Source organism: Mesocricetus auratus, unplaced genomic scaffold (assembly GCF_017639785.1).
Source record: "Mesocricetus auratus isolate SY011 unplaced genomic scaffold, BCM_Maur_2.0 Super-Scaffold_100045, whole genome shotgun sequence".
In the NCBI taxonomy this organism is placed as follows: Eukaryota; Metazoa; Chordata; class Mammalia; order Rodentia; family Cricetidae; genus Mesocricetus; species Mesocricetus auratus.
This window is the reverse complement of record NW_024429222.1, coordinates 1130168-1156202: the sequence shown is the minus strand read 5'-3', so window position 1 is coordinate 1156202 and position 26035 is coordinate 1130168. Positions and strand designations below refer to the sequence as shown.

General features: G+C 39.9%; 1 protein-coding gene across 3 annotated transcripts in view; it reads left to right on the top strand.

Annotated features, from left to right (window-relative positions):
* Positions 1-26035, top strand: part of Itfg1 (integrin alpha FG-GAP repeat containing 1) — a 128869-nt gene that overhangs the window by 28522 nt on the left and 74312 nt on the right. For all 3 annotated transcript variants that reach the window (XM_040735391.1, XM_040735390.1, XM_040735392.1), the window contains exon 6: positions 1773-1867. In XM_040735391.1, coding sequence (XP_040591325.1) covers positions 1773-1867 — 95 coding nt within the window. The remainder of the gene's footprint in view (positions 1-1772; positions 1868-26035) is intronic.

The following is a 26035-nucleotide window of genomic DNA, read 5'->3' as shown; positions in this document are numbered from 1 at the left end:
CTCTGCAAAAATAGCTGTTCTTAACCACCCAGCCATCTCTCCAACCCTCATCTGTTTGCTTTTGTCCTGTGGTGATGGGGGAGACAAGATTTATGAATACCTTGCCAGGAGCATGGTGTCACATATTTTTAATCCCTGCACTAGAGAGGCAGAGGCAGGTAGATTTCTGTAAGTTCTAGGCTCCTTGGATACATAATGAGACTCTATCTCAGGAAAAAAAATTCTTTAACATCGTTTGGATAAAAAAAAATCCAAAGACATCCATATTTTCTTTAAATTTACTTCTAGGAATTTTATGCTTTTAGCTTTTGGGTATATTTTGACTTAATATTTTGCTTATATTGTGAAATAGGCTTTAAATCTGTTCTCTTTTATGCTCTAAATAGTCATCATACTTTATTTCACTTTGTGAAATAAAATTATTTGCTTTCTTATTTTACAAAAGAATCAAAGGCCAGTATGAGCTAAAACCATAAATCTTTTATAAGAAAACACATAAATCTTTATGACCTTTTATAATACCAAAATCATAAGTAACAAAAAGAAAAATAAATGGAGTGGGGTTCACCAGAACTAAAAACTGGTTTTCTGAGGGTCACCATCAAGAAACTGAAAGACAGCCCTGAGACAAAAACAGTGATGTCTAACATATGAAGAAGTCTTATGAATCATTAATAAAGCAACAAAGATACAATTTAAATATCGGTGGAGGATGTGAACAGTTATTTCCCCAGTGAAGAGCTACAAGTGGTCAAGAAACTTATGTGAGCATGCTTGAACTCAGAGGCCATGAGTAAAACCCAAAGCAACCCTCCTGGGAGAGTGAGCAAATTTTCAAAGATGTGGCAGTATTGAAACATTCCTTCTCTGTTGGTGAGAATACAAGATAATAAAGCCACCTTAGAAAACAGTTTGCATAGTTCCTCAACAAGTAAACATTAAACCCAGTAATTTCACTCCAGTTGAAAAATTCATTCCCCCCAAGAAACTTGTAAATGAATATTCTTAGCAAAAGTAGAAACAACCCACTGTCCATCAACAGAGATGACTGAGGAAACAAAATGTATAGCCATCCAATAGAATATTAAACCCATCACTCAGGAGCAGAGGCAGGCGAATCTCCCAGTTCTAGACCATCTTGGTCTATAGAGTAAGTTCCAGGACAGCCAAGGCAACTCAGAGAAACCCTGCTTCAGAGGAGGGGAGGGTAAGAGAGTTTATTGTTTTGTTTGTTTGTTTGTTCGAGCCAGAGTCCAAGTGAATAACCCTGACTTTCCTGATACTGTGTAAACAGGCTGGCCTTGAACTCACAGAAATCTGCTTGCCTTTGCCTCTCAGATGCCATCACACCCAGATTAAAAAGGCAGTTGTGATGCATGCAGTGTAAATGAACTTGAAAATGTACTGAGAAAGTACATACAGTGTGCCATGGGTTGTGTATACATTTAGCTGAAGTGTCCTGTGTTGGAAAATATTAAGGTGCCAAATCAGTGTTTGTCAAAGGAAGGAAATGGGGAGTGACTAGTGCATCAGAAGTTTCTTTTTCAAAAGAAAATGTTTTGGACTTTGAAAGAAGCAATAATTTTATAGTGTGAACACACTTAAACCCATTGGATCATATTTGTATATATATTTATATATATAAAATGTGGGTTTTGTTGTATGTGAAATAATTGATAATAAAATACTTTAAATTGTCATATGCCAATATGTTTATCCTTTAGTACAATACTTAATTCTTGCCCTAAGAAAATTATTTTCTTGTATTTTAGAAATTTGTCTTGGCATCCTGCCTTGAGCACTACAAGTAAAATGAGGAACCCGCACTCTCATGCATTTATTGATCTGACTGAAGATTTTACGGCAGGTGAGTTGCACAGAAGTGAAATGTTTGTTTGATCTACCCAAGAATGATGGTGTTTTTATACCCTTAGAAATCATTTCTTAATCCCATTATACTATGATCAAACCTTTAAAAAGCTACAGTGTTAATAAGTAGCAAAAGGTTAATATACTGGAAATAAGAGGAAGTGTTTTGTCTGGTAAATAGGACCTTATTTCATACCGCTTTTGTTGCATGCTAACTATTCTCCACTGTTTAGGAATTTTTAATAATTTGGATATATGTTGCTAAATATTTCTTTCCCTTTACATTTAAACTTTTTACTAATAAATACCATAAAATAGTGATTGAAAAACCCTTTAGCTTGTATACTGAAAGGGGGCATTTAAGAACTGCTGTTGGCCAGGGGTAGTGGCGCATGCCTTTAATCCCAGCACTCAGGAAGCAGAGGCAGGCAGAACTCTGTGAGTTCGAGGCCAGGCTGTACCAACAGCCTCCAAAACAATACAGAGAAACCCTGTCTCATAAAACCAAAAAAAAAAAAAAAAAAAAAAAAAAAAGAACTGCTGTTGACTGTGGGACACTTGCTGCCGGGTCTATTTTACCACTGGGATACTTCTTCAGGCCTGAAATCCTTTGTTGTGGGAGATTTTAAACAAAATACTGTAATATGTATACATTTACCCATTACCTAGCTTTAAGAATTGTAGGAGTGAACCCCACAAAGCTACCCGCCCAACAGGGCGGGGTTAAGGTAGAGATAAAAGGTAGTGAAAGGAAAAGGGGCCTCCCTCTTTTTCTCCTGAAAGCCAGCCACGCTTCTAACTCCTGGTATGTGCGACTCTCTCCCTGATAAATAAATATATTGTTTTTCCCTATATAGCCTCGATTATCGCTATAAAGAATATATATGTGCATGTATATATATGCATATATATAGATAGGTAAATTTTATATGTATACTACCTACATGTCCCTTCACCCCTGAAAACTTTAAAGAAAATCACAAATTATCATTTCACTTGTGAATACTTCAATATGTACTTCTAAATGATAAGGATATGAGTTTTTAAAGGTTTATTTGTTTTTACTTAGTGTGTATAATATTTTTGCCTGCATGTGTGTCATGTACCATATGCATGCTAGTAACCAAAGAGGCTAAAATAGGTCACTAGAGCCTGGAGTTCAAATGTTTGATAATAATATTTTAATAGAAAATATGTAGACATAATTTGGAATATCCCTATACACTCCTAATTTTTTAAAATTTTTATCCAATCTGGAGCTAAACAGAATACCATGCAAAGAAATGCTTCCAGTTTGCAGGTATATCTCTGTAGTAAGATTTTTTTTTTCTGTTTTGGGGGACCCTCTACCCAGCTTCCAAATGAATCACACATGGAGGCTTATTCTTAGTTATGAATGTCTGGCCTTAGCTTGGCTTGTTTCTAGCCAGATTTACTTATCTTAAATTAACCCATCTACCTTTTTCCTCTGCGCTTTTATCCTTCTCCTCTATAAATCTTCCTTTCCTTCTTAATCCATGCTGGCTGGGTCGCTGACCTCTGATGTCCTCCTCTCCTTGTTCTCTTACTGCTTCTTCTCATTTTCCCTTCTATTTATTCTCTTCTGTCTGCCAGCCCTGCCTATCCTTGTTCCTGCCTCACTGTTGGCCATTCAGCTCTTTATTAGACCGTCAGGTCTTTTAGACAAGCAAAGGATCACAGCTTCACCAAGTCACATAAATGCAGCATAAACAAAAGTCACACACCTTAAAATAATGTTCTACTGCACATCTCTTTTTCTGAGCTTGTTGTGGTGGTTTGAAAGAAAATGGCCCGGGGCATGGCACTATTAGGAGGTGTTGACTTCATTGTAGTAGGTATGCCCTTGTTGGAGGAAGTATGCCACTCGGGAGGTAAGCTTTGAGGTCTTATGTATGCTCAGTATCTTAGTTCACTTTCTGCTGCCTACACAAGATGTACAACTCTCAGCTACCTCAACAACACCATGTCTGCCTGCATGCTGCCATGTCTCACCATGATAATGGACTAAACCTCTGAACTGTAAGCCACTCAATTAAATTTGCTTTTCTTTGTAAGAGTTGCCATGGTTCTGGTATCTCTTCACAGCAATAGAAACCCTAAGATATCTGTCCTCGTGGTATTTCTGGATTACTCTGTTTCAGTAGTTAGATTTAGAGTCTTGACCATAGTCTTGTGTTTTAGGTCATTAAGAAAATGTGTAAGTCTTTTTTATGTTGTAATGTTAAAATTAAATAGTCTTTTCAATTTACTGGTCACAGATCATTATAATCCTGTCATAGTTCCAGCAAGTATGGTAGTTGTTGTCAAAGTCATTGTTTTAGTTGAAGTGGCAACTATGTCATTCACCCCTCTACAAGTATTAGCTGGAATTGTCTGTTAGTAAAAAGAACTGCTGCCATCATCTCTTTAGTAACCTGAAGTACAATTGAGATAGGCAAAATAAATGACTAAAGGTGTTTATTCTCCCACTCCATCATTTTGGGGCAGTCAAAGACTCACAATCCAAATTTTCAATTACATTGTAAACTATTAAGTCAGGCCTGGTGACTGCTAACAGTAAATGTCTTCTTTTAAAAATATTCTATAGCCAGGTATGCTAGTGTTTGTTTATAACCCTAGCACTCAGAGCCAAGTCAGGAAAATCACAAATTCCTAGCTAGCCTGGGCTATACAGACTATCTAAAAAACCAAAAAGAGTGTTCCATGGCTGGTAAAAAAAGCACAGTAATTAAAGGCACTTGCAGCCAAGCCTGATGACTTGAGTTAAATCCCTAGGACCCAGATGGGAGAGGAAGAGAACTGACTCCTGGAAACTCCCCTCTGACTTCCCATGTTTGCCATGGCGCATGCAACACACACAAAAGGAACAATAATGTTTACCAAAAAAAAAGTATTCTGTGATGAAACACTTAAATTTTATTTGAGTCAGGAAATAAGATGTCATAACTATATGTTAGTTGTTTGTTGACTGAATCATAATAGTACATATCATTGTTAGCGTATGATTTGCAATGTTAAGTAAAGTGCAGCGCCCAAGCAAGTATGCTCTGCATCTGACCAATTTAAAATAAAGAAAAAAGATTCCTGTCTGGTAAAGTTTATTTTTAATTAATTTTTATTTAAATTAAAAACAATCTTATTTTATATACCAATTCCAGTTCCTTCTCCCTCTTGTCCTCCCAATTCCCCCACTAAACCCCCATCCCACCCACCCTACCCCACCCCCATCCCACCCCACCTCAGGGAGGGTGAAGCCTTCCATGGGGAATTACCAAAGTCTCTCACATCATTTGGGACAGGACCTAGGCCCTCCCCCATGTGTCTAGGCTGAGAGAGCATTCCTTTATGTGGAATGGGCTCCTAAAGCCCATTCTTACACTAGGGATAAATACTTATTCTACTGCCAGAGGCCCCATAGACTGGCCAGGCCTCCTAACTGACATCCACATGCAGGCTGCCTAGTTCCGTCCAATACTGGCTCCCCAGCTGTCATACTGGGGTCCATGAGCTCCCACTTGCTCAGTTCAGCTGTTTCTGTGGGTTTTCCCAGCATGGTCTTGAACCCTTTGCTCATCACTCCTCCCTCTCTACAACTGGATTCCAGGAATTCGGTTAATTGCTTAGCTGTGACTCTCTGTTTCCATCAGCTACTGGGTGAATGCTCTATGGTAGCATTCAATGTAGTCATCAATCTCATAGGGGAAGGGCATTTAAGGTAGCCTCTCCACTATTGCTTGGAGTCTTAGTTGGGGTCATCCTTGTGAATCCCTGGACATTTCTCTAGTGCCAGATTTCTCATTAAACCCACAATTGCTCCCCCTATAAAAAAGTATCTCTTTCTTGTTCTCCTTGTCTGTTCTTTCCCCAACTCAACCTTCCTGATCCCTCGTGTTCCCCTCTCCCATCCCCTTCTCCCCTCCTCTTTCTCCTACCTCTGTCCCTCCTCCCCCCATGCTCCCAATTTATTCAGGGGACCTTGTCCCTTTCCTCTTCTCTAGGAGGAGGGGTCCCATGTATGTCTCTCTTATGCTCTTCCTTGTTTCCCAGCTTCTCTGGTGTTGTGGATTTATAGACTGGTTATCCTTTTTGCTCTATGTCTAATATCCACTTATGAGTGAGTACATACCATGTTTTTCTTTTTGTGTCTGGATTACCTCACTCAGGATAGTTTCTTCTAGTTCCATCCATTCGTCTGCAAATTTCAAGATGTCATTGTTTTTATTTTTTTCCAGTGAGTAGTACTCCAATGTGTAAATGTACCACATTTTCTTTCTTTCTTTGGTTGAGGGGCATTCACAGCAGTATTATTTGTAGTAGCCACAACCTGGTTAAGTTTTTTTATGGTTCTAACTTGCTTGGTTCTTGCATGTGCATTTGGAGCAAAAGCACGGCATTGACAAAATAGCAGTTTTCTAGTGTAGCTTGTCTAGTTTGCCAAATCGTAGAAAACCACCAGGAACGGTTCTGAGTGTATCGTAATGAAAGTCAGTCTTAAACTCATTTTTTTTTTTCAGAAAACCTCCAGGAACGGTTCTGAGTGTATTGTAATGAAAGTCAGTCTTAAACTCATTTTTTTTTTCAGAAAACCTCCAGGAATGGTTCTGAGTGTATTGTAATGAAAGTCAGTCTTAAACTCATTTTTTTTTCAAAAATGGAAATACTTTAGTTACTGGTTCACTTGCTGTTACTTTTCTCACAGTCCCCCTCCTTGCTCAAAATTCTTTTGTTAGGAAAGGCTTAACTATCAAAGTAGTATTAGATTTCCTTAAATAATAATGATTTGGCATTGAAATGAGTTCTTAAAAATTGTAGGGAATTTTTATACAAGCAGCAAAATATACCACGTGAATTTCATGATGAAAGAATTCATAGGAATTTTGATTTTTGAATTAAGTAAGTAATTTATCGATGGGTGTTTTAGTTAATGTTTATGTTGCTGTGTACAGGCACCATAACCATGCAATTCTTATGAAGGAAAACATTTAATTGGGGCTACTTAGAGTTCAGAGGTTTAGTTCATTATTGTCATAGCAGGAAGCATGACAGAGTACAGGCAGGCATGGTGATGGAGAGAGGGGCTGAGAGTTTTACATCTAGACCCGCAGGCCAGGAAGTAAATGCCACACTGGGCCTTGTTTGAACATCATCTGAGACCTCACAGCCCACCCCTAGTAACGCACCTCTTCTAAAAAAATCACCACCTACTCCAATAAGGCTACACCTCCTAAAAGTGCCACTCTCTATGGGCCTATGGTGGCCATTTTTATTCAAAACACCACCTTGGGCTTGGGAATGGTTCAGTGGCAGATGGCTTTCCAAATGTGAGAGTGCTGAATTCAATCCTGCTGGGAGCAGGAGTGAAAATATCGTAAAAAACTGTTTGTACTGGATAGCTTTTATACCAACTTGAAACAAGGTAGGGTCATTTGAGAGGGAGGAACCTCAACTGAGAAAATACTTCCATAAAATGGGGCTGTAGGCAAGTCAGTAAGGCATTTTCTTCATTAGTAATTGGGGATGGCCCAGCCCATGGTAGGTGGTGATATCCTGGACTTGGTGGTCCTGGAGTTTATAAGAAAGCAGGCTGAGCAAGCCATGGGGAGTAAGTCAGTAAGCCACACCCCTCCATGGCCTCTGCATCAGTAACTGCCTCTAGGTTCCTGTCATGTGGTACTGCCCTCAGTGATGGGCTGTTCCCTAGAAGTGTAAGCAAAATAGAGCCTTCCCTCCCTCCTCCTGGTGCTTTAATCTGACAACACAGAGACTCGTTCAACGATGTACAGAAAACTTTAAACAGGCTCCAAAAAGGTTCAAGAAAACTTCCTAAGAAAGGCTCCCACCAGAGAAGCTTCTGCTCTCTCCTCTACCCTGGCTGGTTCTGCTCTGACCCCAGAAACTGATCTGGGCGTGGCAGAAGAGGTGGTTAGTCTTTGGACAAGGTCGAGGTCAGGGTGGCTTCTGTGGGCAGGCCTTTTCCAGGAACTTAATGCCCCCAGGCATTGTATTGTTTTTAGTAAACATGTTTTTAGTAAACATTGTCTTACAGCTGCCTACTCCCAGGCAGAAGGGGAAGTGGGTCTCTGCTCAAGGTCTGGTGTTCCCACATTAATCCAGCAATAGAAACCCTAACTAAGGCATTGTTTGTTAATGAGTTATCTTTTGGAAATTAGTAAACAAGTCTGAGCATTTACAAGTAGGCAGATGCTGCCATGTTGCCCTGCAGCAAAGCTCATGTGAGTTCAAGTTCTCACCTTTGCTATTGCTGTTACCTCTGTTGAATTGTTGCCAATTTGGTAGGTAAAAATAGACTATTTCATTATGATTTGATATGTATATCTCATATTATCATCATCAACTTATTATTGAGATGGAGTTTTCCCTAAGTGAATTTACTATTTCTGTGACTTCCTGTATGAATTGCTGTTTCTCCTTACAGGCTGCTCACTTTTCATAATCTCTTTTTTATTTAAAGTTCCATTATTATGTCAATATAAGGAACCTGACTCATAACCACTGACAATTTGGATTCAAGTCTATTATAGCTTTCTAAGTAGACTCATGAATTCAAATTATTTAAAACACCAAAGCATTGTATGTTATAATCTGATTTTATTCTGTTCATTTACTTCAATAAGATAAAATAAGATTTCTCAAGAAAATCAAGTCCGACTTCAAGTCTCGTGGCATGCATCGCAGAACTGGCTATCATTTGCCTGTAAACCCTCTTATATCAGCTTATCCAACAAAAGGAATCAGCTTGCCATCTGCTTAACTCCTGCCTTCAAAACACAAGTGCAGTGTCAGAATGTAGAGCCTTGGCCATCATGTGGACCTTTCATTTATTTCTCTTGATACTCTTTGATTTGGGAGTTTGAATTTACAGTAAATATATTTGAGGCAATGGATGTATGTAAACCCATACAAGCATGTATTATCAGTTTGGCCTTGTAGCTTGAGAAGCAGATTAGTATTGTCATAAGGTACCACTCCATTTACTCTGTATTCAGAAACTTAAACTTTAATATGCTAATTAGCAGCTCAGATATTTTAAAATGTAACAGCATTTCTGGCCTAGGCATACAGACTCTCTTTATTCCTTTCTTTTACATACTTGACAGTCGCATACTTCAAACATCATCTACATATTAGTAATTCCATGCCTGGATAAGGAACTGAAAAAAAAATCTCCAGATTGTACAGGTTCACAAACCTTATACATATCTGCTTGTGAGCCATACTCTGTTTCTCAAATTCCATCCTTGATCTTTCCTTCTAAACCTGCGTGGCCTAACATTCCCATCTCATTAACAGCAGCTCTGTATTTCTCGTTTCTGTGACAGAACACTGAAGTCATGTTAGCTACCTCTTTATATAAACCTAATACTAAAACTGCTAGGAAATTCTGCTCGTTCAGCATTTAAAGTCTATACAGCCTGGTCACTTCTCACTGCCTCCACGGTACCCATCCCAGCACAAGGCTCCATCTTTCTCCTCTTATTTATCCCAGTAACAGGTACTCACTCCTACTGCCTTCTATGGCTGTTTTTCATGAACTACTCAGTCCATTTAAGAGTCATGGCACTCTTCTCAAAATTTTCTAGGGACTCCATATCATTTAGAGAACTTTTATAGTATAAGTTCATATATATCATCTCCTAGGTCTCTATTGCCTCTGTAATCTTCTGTTTTATTTTTTTCCACCTCATGGTTGAACTGGCCATATTTGTCCCTAACTTGCTGTGCTCAATCCCTCTCCATTTACACTGCCCTTCTTTTCCCCATACCCCTGCCTGGACTTGAGATTGAAGGTAGAGCCTCAGGCAAACACTGTCAACTGAGCTATACCCTGCCCCAACACACACACACACACACACACACACACACACACACACACGCACGCACGCACGCACGCACGCACACACACGCACGCACGCACACAGGCACGCACGCTCTATGAGTTGCTCGCACTTTCAGTTACTTCTCCAAATGCTCTTTATCTCCCTAGTATTTTATTGAGATTGTCTTAAATTTCAGTGATTGCTACTGTATTCAGCATCTTCTTTTGAGTACTCTCTTTGGCCTGTGTTCTGCATACTTTTTTTCCCAAAAATCCTATCACCTACTAAAGTGTCATGTTTTCATTGCCTTCACTGTGTCATTGCATACTAGACCATAAACTTGATGAAGGCAGAGGTTTTTGGTTATTCTGTTCTGTATCACTTCTCAGGTGACTAGAGCAGATCATAGCACCAAATGAAGACTCAGTGAGTATCTGTTGAATGAATGGTCATACTTGGACTGCAGATGGCACCTAAATAGGACTAACATACTACATTTTCAACTGCCCCATCTATTCCTAACAGAGATGTCTTTCACCTGCAGATTTAACAGATAACAAAGTAAATTCATGATAGAGTTTCTGCATATTTGCACAAGTCCAAGCATTGTTTTTTGTTGTTGTTAGTTTTGGTTGGGTTAAGATTTGTGTGGTTTTGGTTTGGGGTGTGGTATGGTATGGTGTAGTGTGGTGTGGTGTGGTATTTTGAGATAGGGTCTCACTGTCGCCTAGTCTGGCCTTCATGTTGCAAAGATGCTCCTGCTTTTCTTCCTTCATACGGGATCACAGGTGTGCATCACCACACTGAGTTAGACATCCAGAAAGGATTCCTCAGAAATATATGAAAAGCATAGAAAGTTTGGCTATGTTAGTCCTCCTTAGGCAGATATTAAAAGTAATGAAGATCTTTTTGATTACTGTTATTCTTTTTTATACAAATCAAGCTTCTCTGGCCTCATAATATCATGAGGTGACCATCTGATTCACTGTGAAATACATTCTATTTGAAATTACTCCAATTCTGTGATCTTGATCAGCAGAGATGAAGAGTCCTACAGCTCTCTTTGTTCTTTGATAAAGATGGGACACCAGGAAAACCGAGTTATAGAGAATACTTCATTACAAGTACTCTATGACTTTCCTGCTACCTTCCGATGCTTTTTACTAAACATTTTAGTGAGAAATTCTACAGAGATGTTATTCTGTTGTGGCAGTGTTTTTTATTGAAAATACTCTGATTATGGTTTCCCTTCCCCCAACTTCTCCCAGATCTTCTCTGACCCTTTACACACCCAAAACCACGCCCCCTCTCTCATTAGACTACAAACAGGCATCTAAAAATAGTATTAAAATAAGATAAATAAAAGTAAACAGACCAAGCCAGGTGTTGGTGGTGCACGCCTTTAATCCTAGTGCTTGGGAGGCAGAGACAGGTGGATCTCAGCCTGGTCTACAGAGCGAGTTCCAGGACAGGTTCCAAAGCAATACAAAGAAACCCTGTCTCAAAAAAAAAAACAAAACAAAACAAATGAACAAACGAATAAACAACAGCAACAACAAAACAGACTAGAATAAGATGAAGGAAACAAACTACTAGGAGAAAAAGAGCCAAATAAAAAGCTCAAAAAACCCCTCGGCTCTCAGCACTCAGGCTCCATGTAGCTCAGGCACATGCAGGGCAGACGCATGGGGCCTCTGTGAGTTCCCATGTGTTTTGAAGGCCTTGTTTCCTTGGTGTCCTTCAGCCCTCTAGTGCTTAGAATTTTTCTGCATCCTCTTTTGACTGGTCCCTGAGCCCTAAGGGGAGGGATTTGATGGCAACATCCAATTTAGGACTGAGTGTTCCAAGGTCTCTCACTCTCTGTACTTTGTTCCATTTTGGATCCCTGCATTTGTTTCCATTTATGGCAGGAAGAAGCTTCTGTGATGACGGCTGAGCAAGGAAAGCATTGATGTATGAATGTAACAGTCTACTATTAGGAGTTATTTTATTGCTATATTCCTTAAACAGAGCAGTAGTTAGATTTCCCTGAGGTTCCTGGCCTATCTAGTTTCAGGTTCTTGTTCATTCAAGCAGTGTTGGGCATGGGTTCCATCTCATGGAATAGGTCTTAAATCTAATCAGATATTGACTAGTTCCTCACAGTGTTGTGCTACTACAACACGGGTGTATCTTGCGGACAGGTTACCATTGTAGAGCAGAGGATTTGTAGCTAGGTTGTTGTTTACCTTTTTTCTCTGATAGCATGCAGAGTACTTTCTAATATCATAAACAGGTAAGTAGGGGTAAAAGCTCTAGGTAGGCACGAGCTTGACTTCTCCATGTTCACTGAGTTCTATGGGTGTCATCTTCAGCAATAGGGTCTTACCATCAGTTTTTGGAGAGCAACCAATAGCCTTGGCAATACCGTGGTTTGTCTAGTGTTGTCCCTGGAGCCCTTTGGCCAACAACTAGATTAGATACAACATATACCAGGAACTGGAGGTTTCATTAGTGGTGAGAGATGTCTAGTTAGGGCTTTGTCTCACCCATTATTTGGTGATTCCATTTAGATTCCTTTCATGTATGTATGTATGTATGTATTTTTCTAGACAGGGTTTCTCTGTGTGGCTTTGAAACCTATCCTGACACTCACTCTGTAGACCAGGCTGGCCTTGAACTCAGAGATCCGCTTGCCTCTGCCTCCCAAGTGCTGGGATTAAAGACATACACCAACTCCCAGCCACGTATCTATATATTTTAAGAAGTTGCTGATATATTTGGTTTCCTTAACTTTAGTTGCCCTTCCCCATATTACCTTCCTTACCTCCTCCTCACTTCCCCCTTTCCTGTTTGATCCTTCTGCTGTAGTCTCCCCATAACCCCTACCCATCTATAACTACTCTGGTTCCCCTTCCTTGTGAAATCCATTCCTCCCCATAATCCCTTACTCTGTACTTAACCTCTGTGGTTATATGGATTGTAACCTGCTAATAATCAAAGACGTAACAGCTAATATTGTGGCATTATTATAATAAGTTATCTAGCAAGTAAAAGTCTACCAAAGCATTTAATTTATTAATATCTTTTTAGTCTTTCCCATAAATAATTTGGTGGTTTGAAAAACAATGGCCCCATTAGCTCATATATATGAATTCTTATTCACCAGGGAGTTGCTCAATTTAAGAAGGATTAGGAGGTATGCCCTTATTGGAGTAGGCTTGTCCCTGGGGGTGAGCTTTGAGATTTCAAAAGCCTATGCCAGGCCCAGTCTTCCAGTCTCTCTTTCTCCCTCTTGCTCTCCCTGACTTGTGTTCATGGTATTAAATGTAAGGATTCAGGCATTATGCTGGCCTGGCCCATCCCCTGACAGAATGCATTCAGGCAGTAGCGTAGTCAGCCCAGGGTTCCATGATTAGTCTGCACCGAGGTGCAAAGGACCCTTTTAAAGGAAAGATCTCAGCCGACTTTTTCTTCCCCGCTCTCTTTCCCGCTGTTCCCTGGGACAGACAGGACTCTTATTGTCTCCCTCTTCTCTTCTGCCCTCACTCTATCTCTGTGTCAGCCTCTCTTTACCTCTTTTCTCTTTCCTTCCCTTCCCTCCCCTTTCTAATAAAACTTCTCACTAAGCTGTCTGCCTGGCATGTTTGTCCCTCTGCCTCGGGCACCCTTGCCTGCCATGAGATCCTCCAAGGTCCCCTCAGCTACTGCTCCAGCGCCATGTTGCCTGCGTGCCACCAGGCTCCCCACCATGATGATAAAAGACTATGCCTCTGAAACTGTAAGCAATCCCCCAGTTAAGTGCTTTCTCCTATAAGAATTGCCTTGGCCATGGCATCTCTTCACAATAGAACAGTGACCAAGACAAATACAGTCAGGACTAAATAATAATAGCCATTATGATTTGGGCATTTAGAAAAGCATGACCCTATTGTAAGCATTTTATGTGCATTTACTTATTTAATCCTTACATATAGAATACGTCTTTGAAATTAATTATTTTGTTCACATTGTGAAGCCAACTAAAGATGTTAAGTATCTTTCCCCATAGGCACACCTTGGCTTTCTACTTAAAATGTCCAATTACAGTGTGTCTTTTAAAATATTTATTTATGTGTCTGTGTTGGAGTGTATGTGTAAGTACACCACATGCATGCCTGGTCCCCAATGAGGTCAGAAGAGGGTTCATAATATATTCTTGAACAAATTGTTTAGCCTAAGTTGTCAAGCACTTCATCCTATAAAGTGGGAGTGATAGCTGGCTGGTGATTACACACTCCTTTAATCCCAGCACTCAGGAGGCAGAAGCAGGCAGACCTCTGTGAGTTCCAGCCCAGTGTGTTCTACAAAAGCGAGTTCCAAGACAGCTAGGGCTACACAGAAACCCTATCGAAAACAACCAGAAATAAATAAATAAAGCAGGAAACTTAACAGTGTTTACCTTGAAGGATAAGGAACCAAATGAGGAAACATACCTAGTGTCCTGCACATTGCCAGCTGTGTCAGAAGTATATGGGGTAGGTAGAACCAAATAGTCATGCCATTTTTACTGTGCTTGTTTCAATAGTAAAAGCATGTATACTTACAGAAGTATATGTAGTTCTTCTGATAGACTTTGTGACTGTTGAGTAATAATAAAATATGGGACCGGTTGGACAAAAATATAATTACCACATGACATGAAACAAAGTCTTTAGGGAACCACAAAGCTAGCTATAAGATATGTAAAATGCACTTTATAAATCATGTATGCTGGGCTGGAGCAAGATGGTTCAGCCTTTAAAGGCTAAGCTCACAACCAAATCATGTATGCTGCATGATATGAAGAGTATGTTGTAATGAATAACAGACAGAAAATAATACTCAATTTCTGAATTTTCTCTCATGGAAACTATGCTTCTCTTCTTCTAGTGTTAGTTCTTTTCTTTTTTCTTTTCAAGAGTTTAAGGCAGCCAGGTGGTGTTGGTGCATGCCTTTAATCCCAGCACACGGGAGGCAGAGGCAGGCAGATTTATGTGAGGTCGAGACCAGCCTGGTCTACAAGAGCTAGTTCCAGGACAGCCTCCAAAGCCACAGAGAAACCCTGTCTCAAAAAACCAAAAAAAAAAAAAAAAAAGGTTTAAGGCATGGTTTGGTATGGATCTTGTCATGTATCTCAGGGTGTCCTTGAATTAAGGATCCTCCTGCCTCAGCCATCTCTGAGGGCTGATATTTCCAGTGTGGGTTATACACTTGGCTTCCTTCCTTCCTTTTGTTTTATGTGTTGTTGTTGTTGTTTAATGCTGGAATAGACTCAGGGCCTCATGCATCCCAGACAAGTACTCCATCACCGAGCTGTAACCCAACGTGTAAGTGTTTTTTTTTTTTACAATTATTCTATTTAAATGTATTTTTATTTGTGTGTGTGTGGTGCCTGTGGAAGCCAGAAGAGGTGTCAGATCCCCTGATTTTGGACTTAGGGGAGTTGAGAGCAATCCAGAATGGATACTGGAAACTAACCTCGGGTGCTTTGGAAGAGCAGCAAGCACTCTTAACCACTGAGGCATTTCTCCATTGCCCTTATTTTTATTTTATATTCATGAGTGTTTGCCTATGTGTTTTTATGTCTACCATGTGTATAGAGTACACGAAGAGGCCACATGGGGTGCCAGATCTCTGGCACTTGAGTGACAGTTGTGAACTTCCACCACTGAGCCGTCTGTCCAACCACTCATTAAGCATTATTAAAGAAGAAAAAATTTTAAATTGCTCTCTGAAATTCTGTTTAATAGTTTTAGGATTCTTTAAAGTTTTGTTGAAGTAGTATTTCACATTGGTTTAGGCTGGCCTTGGACTTGTACCTATCCTGCTGCCTCAGCTTTTTAGGTGCTGGGATTATAACATGAGCCTTCACACCTGGCTATAATTCATCTAATAGTATTCCTTCATTTGTATTCTATCTCATTTTCACTGAACTTATTATCCAGTGGTATCTGTTGGTTTACTTGTATCTTGGTAGCAGTTCTTTGACTGTCTGCAGTGTGTCTGAATGTCCCTCGCTCTCAAATGTGGACTGCAACAAGAGCTCTTCCCAGGTCCTCAGTAATGGAAAATGTTTGCCGTTGTGGGTTGTATTAAGCCCAGTCCATGTGTGGAATGTGGATTGCTGGGCTTCTCTCTCTGATTAATGTTCACTGAAGCATTATCTGATGAATACACTTTACCTGAGCATAAATAGGAATGTTGAAGTTGTATTAGCTCTCTAATTCACCAGGGCTCCACTTAGTACACTGGAAGAAGAATAAATGACACTTTGGCATTGTGGTTTCATTCCGAATGGAATGCCTGCCAGCAGATCAAATTCTTCTCCTGTCAGAAAGGATCTGATTCATCTGGGGATGTTACTGCCTTTGTGGCCTTATCTGCTGGCTTCATTTGTTTTCAGGGAGTGGAACAGAAAAAGCAATTTAATACTCTCTTCTTAGGAGCAGATTGCCTCAATTATCTTTAGGCTTTTATAAATCTCCATCATTACAGAAAGTAACTGCTAACTGAAGTGAGCCAAGCCAGCTTACACTGGTGCCAGCTCAGCCTGCGCTGTTCCTGAAGAGGGGTTAGAGAGGCTGCACAAGGGCAGTGCCTCAGCCTTGGCTTGGGCAAACATTTCCAGTAGCTAGCAGCACAACTCGTGCTCAGTACTTGAGGAGCCAGCCGTTGGATATCTCTCACATCGGCGCAGTCCCTCTTCCCTTTCTTTTTCTATCTTGTGCTTCTTCACTTATCGTCCCTTGTACTTCTCCATAGACAGTGGGAGTCAGAGGGGAAATTAGACTTTTCCATATTTTTTTCTGATTTCAGAATTTGAAAGGGTACATGATAAGTTTAAATTTTAAAAAAATGGCTTGTGGATTGGGAGAATATTTGCAAAGCATATCTCTGATAAAAAGTTAATATAAAAATTAAAACAAATTTATATAACTTAAGTGTAGTTCAATTATAAATGGTCATATAACATGAAAATACAGTGTAAAAGAACTAACAGGTATAAGGCAAGGCAGTCAGTATGGCTGATCATCAAAGACATAGAGAAAAAATTTATGCTGTTGATAGGAATGTAGATTGGTATAGTCATTATTAAAAAACAGTATGAAATTTATTTTAAAAGTAAAAATAGAATTGCTGCATAACCTAGTCATGTCTTCTCTAGGATAAAGTCACCATGCCAAAAGAATGTCTATACTGTTTATTTCGTTGTAACATCAGTTGCAACAGGCAGGATACAAACTGACTGGAAATATCCATCAACAAATGAGTAGAGAAAGATATTGTGAATTAGGGGAGTTATATGTATAGAATGATTATGCACACATATAGTGGAATGGTTTTCAGACCTTACAAAAGGGAGATTTGTATAACACAGATGGGCCTAAGGACATTATTCTAAACTAAGCAAACCAGATACAGAAATAATTTTTAATTTTACTTATATGAGAAATAGTTTTAAAGTAAAATATTTAATCTGACAGGAAGGTGCACGCACGCGCTCCTGTGTGTGTGTGTGTGTGTGTGTGTGTGTGTGTTGGTTAGTTCATTCGTTCATTCTAGTTTCATTTCTATAGCTATGGTAAACTACTCTGCCAGAAAGCAAGTTAGAGGAGAAAGGGTTTATTTGGCTAACAACTATAGGGTGCAGTCTGTCATTAAGGGGAAGTTAAGGCATGAACTCAAGCAGCTAGTCACATCACATTCACAGTCAAGAGCAGAGAGACCCTAATGGACCCTTGCTGTGCCTGTTTGCTCACTGCTTATGCTCAGCTAACTTTCTTTGAAATGGTGCTGACCACATCATAGTGGGTCTTTTTACATCACTTAACCATCAAGACAATCACCCAAAGACATGCCTGTGTAGCAGGCCCAATTAAGTAACCCCTCATTGGGATTCCCTGCTGATGATTCTCAGCTGTGCCAGTTGACAACTGCTAAAGCTAACCAGTGCAAAGTGAAAATGTTTTTATGCATACATCATACATGCACACACACATAGAGAGAGACAGAGAGACACAGGTGGATAGGGAGGGGCAGAGGAAGGGAGAGGGGGTAAGATTAAAATGTTTACCATAGGTAAGGTAGGAGGGAAAAAATACGTAGGCTCAAGTCAAAGGGTAGTTAGCAGTTTTTCGGTAGTTGAATGATTAGCACATGACATGGAGACCACAGCTAAAATGAGTACATTATAGATGTTTTGCCACAAAGAAATGGGAAGCTGAGGTAGAGACATCAACATGTTTCACTGTAACCATTTTGTCATTATTTATAATTATGCATCTCATGGTATCATATTCTCAAATGTACACAATAGTTATTTTAAAAGATCTACCTTAAAATCTGAATTTGGGGCCTGACTTCTGGGTATACCTAGCCCACTATCTATCTCTTGGAGCCTTACAACTCAGTTAACGAAATGATACTTCAATTGAAGATTAAGAAGTAATTGCAGTTATGTTTAGAAGTACTTATAAACAGAAAAGATCAGATTATCAGCTCTCCAGTTATCTGTAAAGCCTTTCCACTCTGTGGTTTTATAACATTCATTGCTCAAAGATGTGAGTGACTCTTTTCAATGTCGTCAAAGAGGCTCTAGTTCCTTTACAAGCATCTATTCTTATTCCTGGCTATCTTCCAGGTTTTCTCTCTTGTTCTCTGCTAATGTCAAATGCTTCTACTGAACCAGACTCTACTTTTTCTTGAACACCCTTGAATTCCTTCATTCTGTCCTTGCTACTTCCTCTGCTTTGAGATCTCTAGTGTGGCACTGTTAATAGTTTGATTGGATCTTTAGCATATGTTGCTATCTGCACATTGTAAGATGTTTGGCAGCATCCTTAACTTTTACTTTCTTTTTCAAAATTTCTGATGCATACATTTATTTTGGTGGGGCAGGGGAACTGTGAAGTCAGAGAACAACTTGCAGAGGTCATTTCTTTCCTTCTACCATGTAGATCCCAGGGTTTGAACTTAGGTCTTTGGGTTTGGCAGCATGTGCCAACCACGACTTCCACCTTTTACATTCCAGTAGCAACCAACAATTTTTTTTTTTTTTTGGTTTTTCGAGACAGAGTTTCTCTGTATTGTTTTGGATCCTGTCCTGGAACTCGATCGGTAGACCAGGTTGGTCTCGAACTCACAGAGATCCGCCTGCCTCTGCCTCCCGAGTGCTGGGATTAAAGGCGTGCGCCACCAATGCCCAGCTTAACCAACAATGTCTTTAGTCATTTCCCAGTATCCCATAGAAGGTAGAAGAGGCCTGCTGAGAATCAGTACTGTATAGGTGAACCATCAGGCTTCATCTGAGATGCTGTTTGTGTCCAATTCGTTCCTGTTTTCTCTTTGCTTCCTTGGCTGCTGACTTGTTTCCAGTGCCTGATGCAGGGAACCATGGACTTGAGTTTTGTAAATTCCCCACCTGTGCCCTCTTCTATACTTCTGTTCTGTCTTATCACATGCCGGTCAGTGATCACCATTCTCAGCTGCATCCTTTCTGTTTCTACAGTGTTTCCTTCACAGTTAAAGGAAGCACCCTTCTAAGTGTCTCAAGTAGAATGTGCCACAGCTCACATTCTGGTCTTAGGAAAACATCTTTAATCCTCAGCACTAGCTGGACAAATTTCCTTGGAAGCATCTGCCTTCTAGCTATACAACTGTCTTCTGCTTTGATTTCTCACGTGTACAAATTTGCTAGTTCCCTGGAGATGTACTTCCTACATAGGGATGTAGCTGTTGTGTGAAATGTAGGTTACTTCAGAATCCACAGAGATGACCCAGCCCAGCATTGTTACCTCCCACCTCAGCTGTCTCAGTTCATCCCCTGTGCCTTGTGGGTGCTGGAAAACTTACTACCCCCAATCTCTGTTCACATGACTGTCTGCTAAGACGCCATGCTTGCTATGCTTTTGAACCTCTTTGAGCTCTCATTGAGTTAACTTTTGTTTTCACCCTTCCCCCTGCAGTCTTCATTTCTCCTGGCCATCCTAGAAGCATTATTACAAGCACACTTGTCTTACCTGATGTTCCTAGATTGCAGACATTGTCATCCTAGGACTGTCCAGCCAACTACAGTCCATCCCCAAGAAAATGAGGGGTGGGAAACCATCCTCATTATACTTACAAAGCCCTTTCATTATTCTCTCTTTATTCTTCTTATAGTCACTGAACTTTTCCTCCGCCTCAGTCACAGCTTGAATTTGAGTCTTCTTTCTCCTCCTTTGCCTTCCCACCCCCACCTCTCCTACTTCTTCCACTTTGATGGCGCCCTGGAGGAAGATAGCAGTTGCACTTATGCCAACAGCTAATAGCTATGCTTACCTTGTTTGGGGATTTAGCAATGCCTGTGCTCTGGGGAGTAGCCTTTCCTCCCTTTCCTTGCTCCCACCCCAATATACTTGAGGGAATGAAAAGTGACAATGGAGCCTTTTCTGCTGCTGCTAAGTAAATGTAAATATTCTTTGGACAACTGAGTCACTGGATACTGAAACATTAGCAGTCTCTTTTTACCAAGATACTGATATATTTAGTAGTATATTGCATTGCATGGTTTTGTATTTCTTGAGTCTGCTTTCTGAATACAGGTGTATTCTTCATCTGATATCTGTTGACAACACATAAGCTTTTGAAACAGCTTTTTAGACATTTCAGAGTTAAATATTTTCATTGATAATTGAACTCCAAAAGAGAAAATTACATTTTAATATACTATTTGGTGTCTTTAGATATATTAATAAGAAACTCTCCTTTTTTAGCGTATTAAATAAAATTATGTATTTTACTGCTATAATGATTTCACCTGTGATTCTCAACCCCCCCCGTTTCTCTGTGTGGATGTGACTCTTGTAGAACTCGCTGTGTAGACCAGGCTGGCCTGCCTCTGGGATTAAAGGCATCTGCTTCCATGCCCAGCTCTTCCCTATGATTCTTAATTGTTTCAATCATAATTGATAGGTTTGTTCTAAAACCTCAATTTTAACCTTTAAAGTGTAGGTTTTCAATGTGTGTGTAGTCTTCCACCTTTTTGAAGTAGGTTCGCACATGGTTTTAATTAAATTCATTGTTTTTGAGGCAGTTTCACTAAGTGGCCCATCAGTTCTTCATCCTTCTGCCCCAGTCTCCTAAGCTCTGTGAACTACTGCACCTGGCTAAGTACTTACACAGTTGCCACGTGAAAGAGAAGCAAAGTAGGGAGAATGGATACAGAGGGCCAGCTGGTGGAGGTGCTTATCACTTAAAAAATGGCACTGAATGAAAACCTAAAGGAGATAAGGGCATGGGCTGCATGGGTGTCTACTTGGAAGATGTTTTGCAAAAGCTTTAGCAGCATCAAAGCAGAGCTGAAGGTGTGCCCATAGGAAAAGTGCTACCTAGGTGTGTGTGGTAGGGGCAAGATAAAGTACCAAGAGAGACCAGAGGTCACACACTGGCCACACTAGGGACTCAGCTTCACACAGTGTAGCAAGGAGCACTCAGGTTTTGAGATGGGAAATCTGCTCTGCCAGTTATTAGCTGTATGATCTATACTCTGCTCTATACTCAGTTAATTTGTAAGTTTGTTTCCACTAAACTGATTTCCAGTCTAGCAGCAGAGACAGAAATGGGTAGTTTCCTTAAATGTTTAACTGTGCTCTATCCCAAGGTGTTGCTTAAGCCTTTGTCTCATTGAATTACTGCACCCAGTTCAATCAGAAAATATTTAACAACTTGAACATGGGAGGAAGCTTGTGGGCTAGTTGACCTGGATTATGCAGCATGGCTTGGTTTTTCTCTTCATGGGTATGTTTTCCTTCTTTATAAGAATGCAGGAACCAATGTCTAAGTACTCAGCCAGGTGTGGTGGTTCATAGTGATCAGGAAACTAGGACAGGGATATCATGAGTTGATGGCCAACCTGGGCTACTTAGTGAGACTGTCTCAAAAACAATAATTTTAATCACAAATTTAAGCACTCAGTAAATAGTTCTTGAAAAATGAAAAGATGGGTGAACATGTACATGTTGAACATGTATTGAAACAACTCCAAAGGTGTCAGTACTCAGTCCTGATTCCCAAATGAGACTGCCAGAGTGTGCACAAGACAGTCCTATGACCAGATCCTTTAGCAAACAAGCAGCACACAGAAATGCTAATGTTTTCAAAGCGGATGTTGTGCATGGTTTCACATAGCTAAATTTTTTTTAATTAAATGTGCTGGTGGATGAAGTTGAGGGGATGATCTTAAAGTTTAGTTTAGGATAAGGTATTTCCTTGAGCAACCTGATCTGAGTACTTAGTTCTCTATGATCTCGGGTTTTTTGCCTTTGCACTTTAGTTCTGTGTAACCTACTCTTTCCCAAGCTTCACGATCTGGGGAAAATTCAAGGGCTCAGCTATCAACAGTCTGTGCAGGGTTCTGGTGTACTTTATGTGAGCGTCTCTCCAGTTCGGGTGCTCATGTGCATCCTTGATGATACTTTGTGTGTGTGTGTGTGTGTGTGTGTGTGTGTGTGTGTGTGTGTGAGAGAGAGAGAGAGAGAGACAGAGAGAGAGACAGAGAGACAGAGAGAGAGAGACAGAGAGAAAGAGAGAGAGAGAGAGAGAGAGAGAGAGAGAGAGAGAGAGAGAGAGAGAGAGAGAGAGAGAGAGAGAGAGAGAGAGAGAGAGAGAGAGAGAGAGAGAGAGAGAGAGAAATCGGTTCTTTCCTTCTCTTCAGTTTGGGGATCGGGATCAGGTCATCAGACTTTCCAGGCAAATCTTTCCCCTGCTAAGCAGACTCACTTCTCACTTGATGGTAATTTTGACCTCAAGCTTACATTATTTTTTATGTACATGTCTGGTCTCTTATGAACTTGGGTCGTCATTAAGTATGATGTATTTATACATAGTTATAGTCATTAAGTAATTGTTAAAATCAAAGGAACATACTTCAGTGTGAAGGCGAGAATGTAATGATTTCACTAGAGCCAAGATAAATGGGTGTTTATTTGGGAGTACTTACACAGAAAAATACAAAGCACCAAGGGAGCTCTTCTCTGCCCTTCCTACCAGATCCAGCTGACCCAAGAGAAAGACCTGCACAAGTGAGAACCATGCCTTAGGCTTCCCTCTTTTGGCTTCCATCCACCTGAAGCCACGACCAAAAGGGTGTGGCCACATTCACAGGCAAGACAGCTACATCAGTGGTCAATTTTTAAGTTAATACCTATAAATTTCAGGAGTAGTTTTATAATGATGAGCACAATAATACTTGGTTTTATTTGAATATTATTTGAGGTGATTTAATCTATTTTAGCATTCATCTGTTTTTCTTCCCTCTTTGATTTCACGTACAAACCCATTTACAAGCAAAGCTTTAACACTTAAAAAGAAAAACCTCACAACAGACTTTCAACTGTTCATTAGACATGTGTCAGTATCTATCCTCATCAATGATTGTTACCACCATCTAAATTTTTATTCACTATCCATTTCGTGGACTGAATAGATGGGCTGGAAATGAGCTTCTCTGTACAAATCCCATTCTCCTCTGGTCTCCGTTGCAGGTGTGTACACCTGAGAACTACTTACTTGAAGCAAAGTAGCAGCTTGTTGCTGCTCTCACCAAGTAAGACTTTCCCACATTAGCACCTATCAGTATCTACTTCAGATATGCACTAACATAATTCCAGTGAGGCAGAAAAGTCTTACTCCTACATAACTGCATTTATTACCCCCTTTAGTGCCTGTATAGAGTACTTCCATTACATACTCACCTATAATTGTTACAGTTGTTAACTTATATGTTTTTGTGTCTACACTAATAACATGTTAACCTAAATTTCTGATTCTCTTTTTCTTCCTATGAAATCAGCTTACTGTCTTGTGTGACTTTCTTAATCTAATACAGCTTGTCCTACTCTTCTTCTTAGGGTTGTATTTTGCCAATATTTTATGTTTCTGTATATTATAGGATTAATTGAATATAAAACATTCTCCAGAATATATCCACAGGTCTTTGTTTGAACATTTAGTTCCCAGCTACTGGGATATGGTAGAATTAAGGATTTTTTCTTCTTTCCCATGACACCTGTAGAGACTTACACGTTTGTTCCTGTACTTGATGTCACATCACTTTACTCTGAGACTCTGTTGACTTTCTTTATTCTTCTTTCCTCTCTGCTGCAAATTGCATGAATGCTGTCAGTCGGTCGTGACGATTGCTGGTATTGTTGCCCGTCCAGTCAGCTACTGATACAGCTTAGCTGTAGTTTATATGCTTTGCTGTGACCTTTGAGGGCATTTGCAGTTCTCCTTTGAAGTTTTCCTCTGTTGCCTTGATATCTAGTCACTCTCGCCACACTTTCTGCTCCCAGGTTTGCTTTCCTGCATGTGGATTGCACTTGCCTTTTTTCCCACACTTCTCTTTTTGGAAATAAGATGTTTTAATAATGGTGACCATCCTGTAAAAGAATTATTGACACACATGCCTCAAACTTTGGTCTGTAAGTTGAAAGTATATATCATCAGGGACTTAAACAATTCATTGGTCAACTAATAAAACATTCTTTGCTTAGAATGATGGCCCTTCCTATCTGGTCTGGTCTGGAATGTTTGATAGGGCAGTCTTAGAGGGTTTGTTTGTGTATGCTTTGGAGGTGGGCTCTAGGTGGCATATTGTGAGCTTCCTTCCTGACCTGTGGCATCTAGACTTTTTGTATCAGCTTGCACAGATAGGAGGAGGCACAAGAGGGGTGAAATTTAAAAGCTGTCAGCAATCAATCCTCAAAGAATGGAGTCAGCTCCTTTCTGAATGTACACAGCATCTCTGAAGACAGCCCCTAAGACTCATATAATAATTGTGTATGGATTCCTTTGCAAGGTTTTTTTGGGGGGTATCAGTGTTACAAGTTTATTCATACTCCATGAAGGTTGTTTTGTTGTTGTTTGCTTGTTTTTGTTTTTTTGTTTTTTGAGACAGGGTGTCTCTGTAGTTTTGGAGGCTGTCCTGGCACTCACTCTATAGCCCAGACTAGCCTTGAACTCACAGAGTTCTGCCTGCCTCTGCCTCCCGAGTGCTAGGATTAAAGACGTGCACCACCAACACCTGGCTTCCATGAAGGTTCTTAATAGTTCTCCAGATGGTTATTTATTAGTAAAGTATCTGGTTTACTGTTTAGTAAGCTGAGTCTCTTTTTTTTTTCCACAAAAAATCTCTATTTTTTGGGAGCACACACTTGAGTTTGAGTTCCACCACATGCTCTTTTGGATCAAGTGAGCTTTTCTTAAAGCACAGCTTTGGAGTTGTCTGTGTTACAGCCTGCCTTTCCTCCAGGGCATAATCTTGAGCCATGAAGATACCCTTCTGAATAACACTACTGTTTTACAGAAAAGTGGTCATGTTCCTTATTCTGAAGAGAAATGAATAAACATCTGTTCATCCCAGACCAGGCACCAATGAACAAGGATACAATTCCATCCAAGTCCAGTTTAGGGAACAGTGAGTTTATTGGGCTTACAAGAGCATGGGGAAGGAATTACTTACAGGAGCAATGTTAACTCCCTAACAGTTATGTCACTGGCAAGTTACACTCCAGTGGAGAAGACAATCTTCCCAAAAGCTGCAGATGGAAACCCTGTCTTAGACTTCCACATGTTTTATATGGTACAGCACTACCAGAGGCCACATGCAGGATCAAACATAGCTAGGGTACAAGATGGGGTAAGGGACTGGAGTCACCCAACTCCATAGGGGAATGTTAAAACAAATCAAATCTTGTGTTTCTTGTTGGTAACCACAACTGCTCAAGTTTCAAGATGCCCATGTCATCCTGAAGACAATATTCTACAACAGAAATAGTGCAAAGTGACATCGGTGCTTCTGATCATTGCCTCTCATTCTAGAAGGGTACTTTTGCATCTAGTAGACATTTGTCTACCTAAAAGTTGTCAATCCTAATATCACATTGGGTAGTTTGATCACATTGAAGATGAAGATTTTATGATGGATGCTAAGTAGAGTTATTCTGTCATGTTATTCATTCTATAAATTTTAAAATGAGAAATTAACAAAACATTAGAACTTCCTTGTCTGGCTTGATAAACTATTTCTTATTTTTGGTACGCTGATTTAATTAGTTTTCAGTTTGGGATACTAAAACTTTTAGTTCTCTTTTAAGATCCTTTGTCATTTAAAAAAACTTGTACTGAAGTTAATACTCTTAAACTAATGTATAAGTAACTTTTACAATTAAGTAGGCAGAGAAAGGAAGGAAAGGAGTTAATTTAAGATTGATAAGTAACTATAAGGTTTACAATTTGCAAATGTTCTTTAAATTAGGATTGTTATT